The following is a 1,553-nucleotide window of genomic DNA, read 5'->3' as shown; positions in this document are numbered from 1 at the left end:
CCGCTTACACAAACAGGCAAGGCGCCGGCGCCACGCACCGCACATGTGGCGACGGTGTGGCGGGAGCGGTACCTGGTGATCTTCGGCGGCGGGTCGGTGGCGCACTGCTTCGACGACGTGCATGTGCTAGACACCGCCACCCTGGAATGGAGCCAGCCGGAGGTGGAGGGGCCCGTGCCGCCACCCCGCGCAGGTCAGGGCCGGTGTGCGTGTGTGAGGGTGTGATGGAGGTGCTGTGGCGCGGCGTGTGTCGGGGTCAGCGTGGGAATGGCGAGTGGGAGGATGGCACACAGGTCCCTCCTCATCCCTTGCACACCGCCGTCACTGTAGGGCACAGGGGCCTCCCGTCATCCCCTTCCCGGGTCACACACGCCCTCCTCCCCCTTTCCTCCCCTCCGCAAAGGCCACGCGGCGGCGGTGCTGGGCAGCACGTGGTACATCGTGGGCGGCGGCAACAACGCCGCCGGCTGCGCCGACATGTACGCGCTGGACCTGGGGGTCCTGGGGCGGGGCGAGCCGCTGGTGTGGACGCTGGTCGGCAACACGCCGCCGTCCTCCGCCATCGCCAGCGAGGGCCTCAGGTGGGGAGGGGATTGGGGGAGGGAGGGGGGGGGGAGGAGGGGGTGATGACCAGGTGGAGAGCGGGTGTGTGAGCGGGCGGCCCTGGATGGACGCCGAGCGGGCGTGCTTGAGATCCTTGGTTGCGCTCCCGCGATCGCAATGTTTTGAGTTGTGCTGTCCGTTTGTATCTCTTGTTGTCACACGCACAAGAGCAGGTCGACGTCTCCTTTCAACCCCCCCACCACTCCCTGCCCCCCACCCCTCCCCAGCCTGCTGTCGGTGCCCATGGCGGGCTGCCTGGTGTCCTTTGGCGGCTACAACGGAAAGTACCACAACTCGGTGCACGTCTACCGCCCGGAGGGCTACGTCCTGGTGAAGGCGGCCTCGGCGGAGGCGCGGGGCGCGGAGCGCGGCGCGCTGCCAGCGGGGGAGGGTGCGTGGCTGCTCGGCTGCGCGATGTGCCCATGGGGCTGCCTTGTGACACCCGTGGGGATGGCGTGATGGGGTGCTGGCTGTGTGGGGCTGGGGTGGGTTTGGTGCCGCGCCGCGGCACCTCGCCAGTGCCTGCGCGACCACTGGCACATGCTCTCAGCGGGCCGCGGCATCCTCCTCCAGCAGGGCTCCGCGCGGGCCTGGACGTGGGCACCCGGTCCTCGGCCCAGCAGCCGGAAGACGGCGAGATCGAGCGCAAGAACAGGCGCGCAGCGGGATGGACGAGGGTGTCGTGGGGGGGCGGTGCCTGCCTGCCGCCGCCGCCGCCGTCGCTCCGCAGCACCACGAGTCTGGGTGCTCCAGCCGGGCGCGACGGCCCATCGTGGCCGGCCTGCCTGCCGCCTGCCCGGCTCTCGGACACCCCTCCTCCCCCCTCTGGCCCACGCAGCGAGGCGGCGGTGGCCAGGCGGGAGGCCGTGGTCGCGCGGGAGAGCACGGCGCAGGAGCTGGTGCTGCTGAGGCGCCAGCTGGCGACCACGCAGGCCGCCCTGGCGGACGCA

General features: G+C 71.7%; 1 protein-coding gene across 1 annotated transcript in view; it reads left to right on the top strand.

Annotated features, from left to right (window-relative positions):
• The window catches only part of F751_5032 (Acyl-CoA-binding domain-containing protein 5), a gene marked incomplete at both ends in the record, with an annotated part of 3,917 nt that extends 2,855 nt beyond the window's left edge, over positions 1-1,062 (top strand). The window contains 3 exons of the mRNA XM_011398775.1: positions 17-193; positions 404-524; positions 831-1,062. Coding sequence (XP_011397077.1) covers positions 17-193; positions 404-524; positions 831-1,062 — 530 coding nt within the window. The remainder of the gene's footprint in view (positions 1-16; positions 194-403; positions 525-830) is intronic.
• Between the last annotated feature and the right edge of the window lie 491 nt (positions 1,063-1,553).

This window comes from Auxenochlorella protothecoides (genome assembly GCF_000733215.1).
Source record: "Auxenochlorella protothecoides strain 0710 unplaced genomic scaffold scaffold56, whole genome shotgun sequence".
Classification (NCBI taxonomy): Eukaryota; Viridiplantae; Chlorophyta; class Trebouxiophyceae; order Chlorellales; family Chlorellaceae; genus Auxenochlorella; species Auxenochlorella protothecoides.
This window is presented reverse-complemented; position numbering and strand designations above follow the sequence as displayed.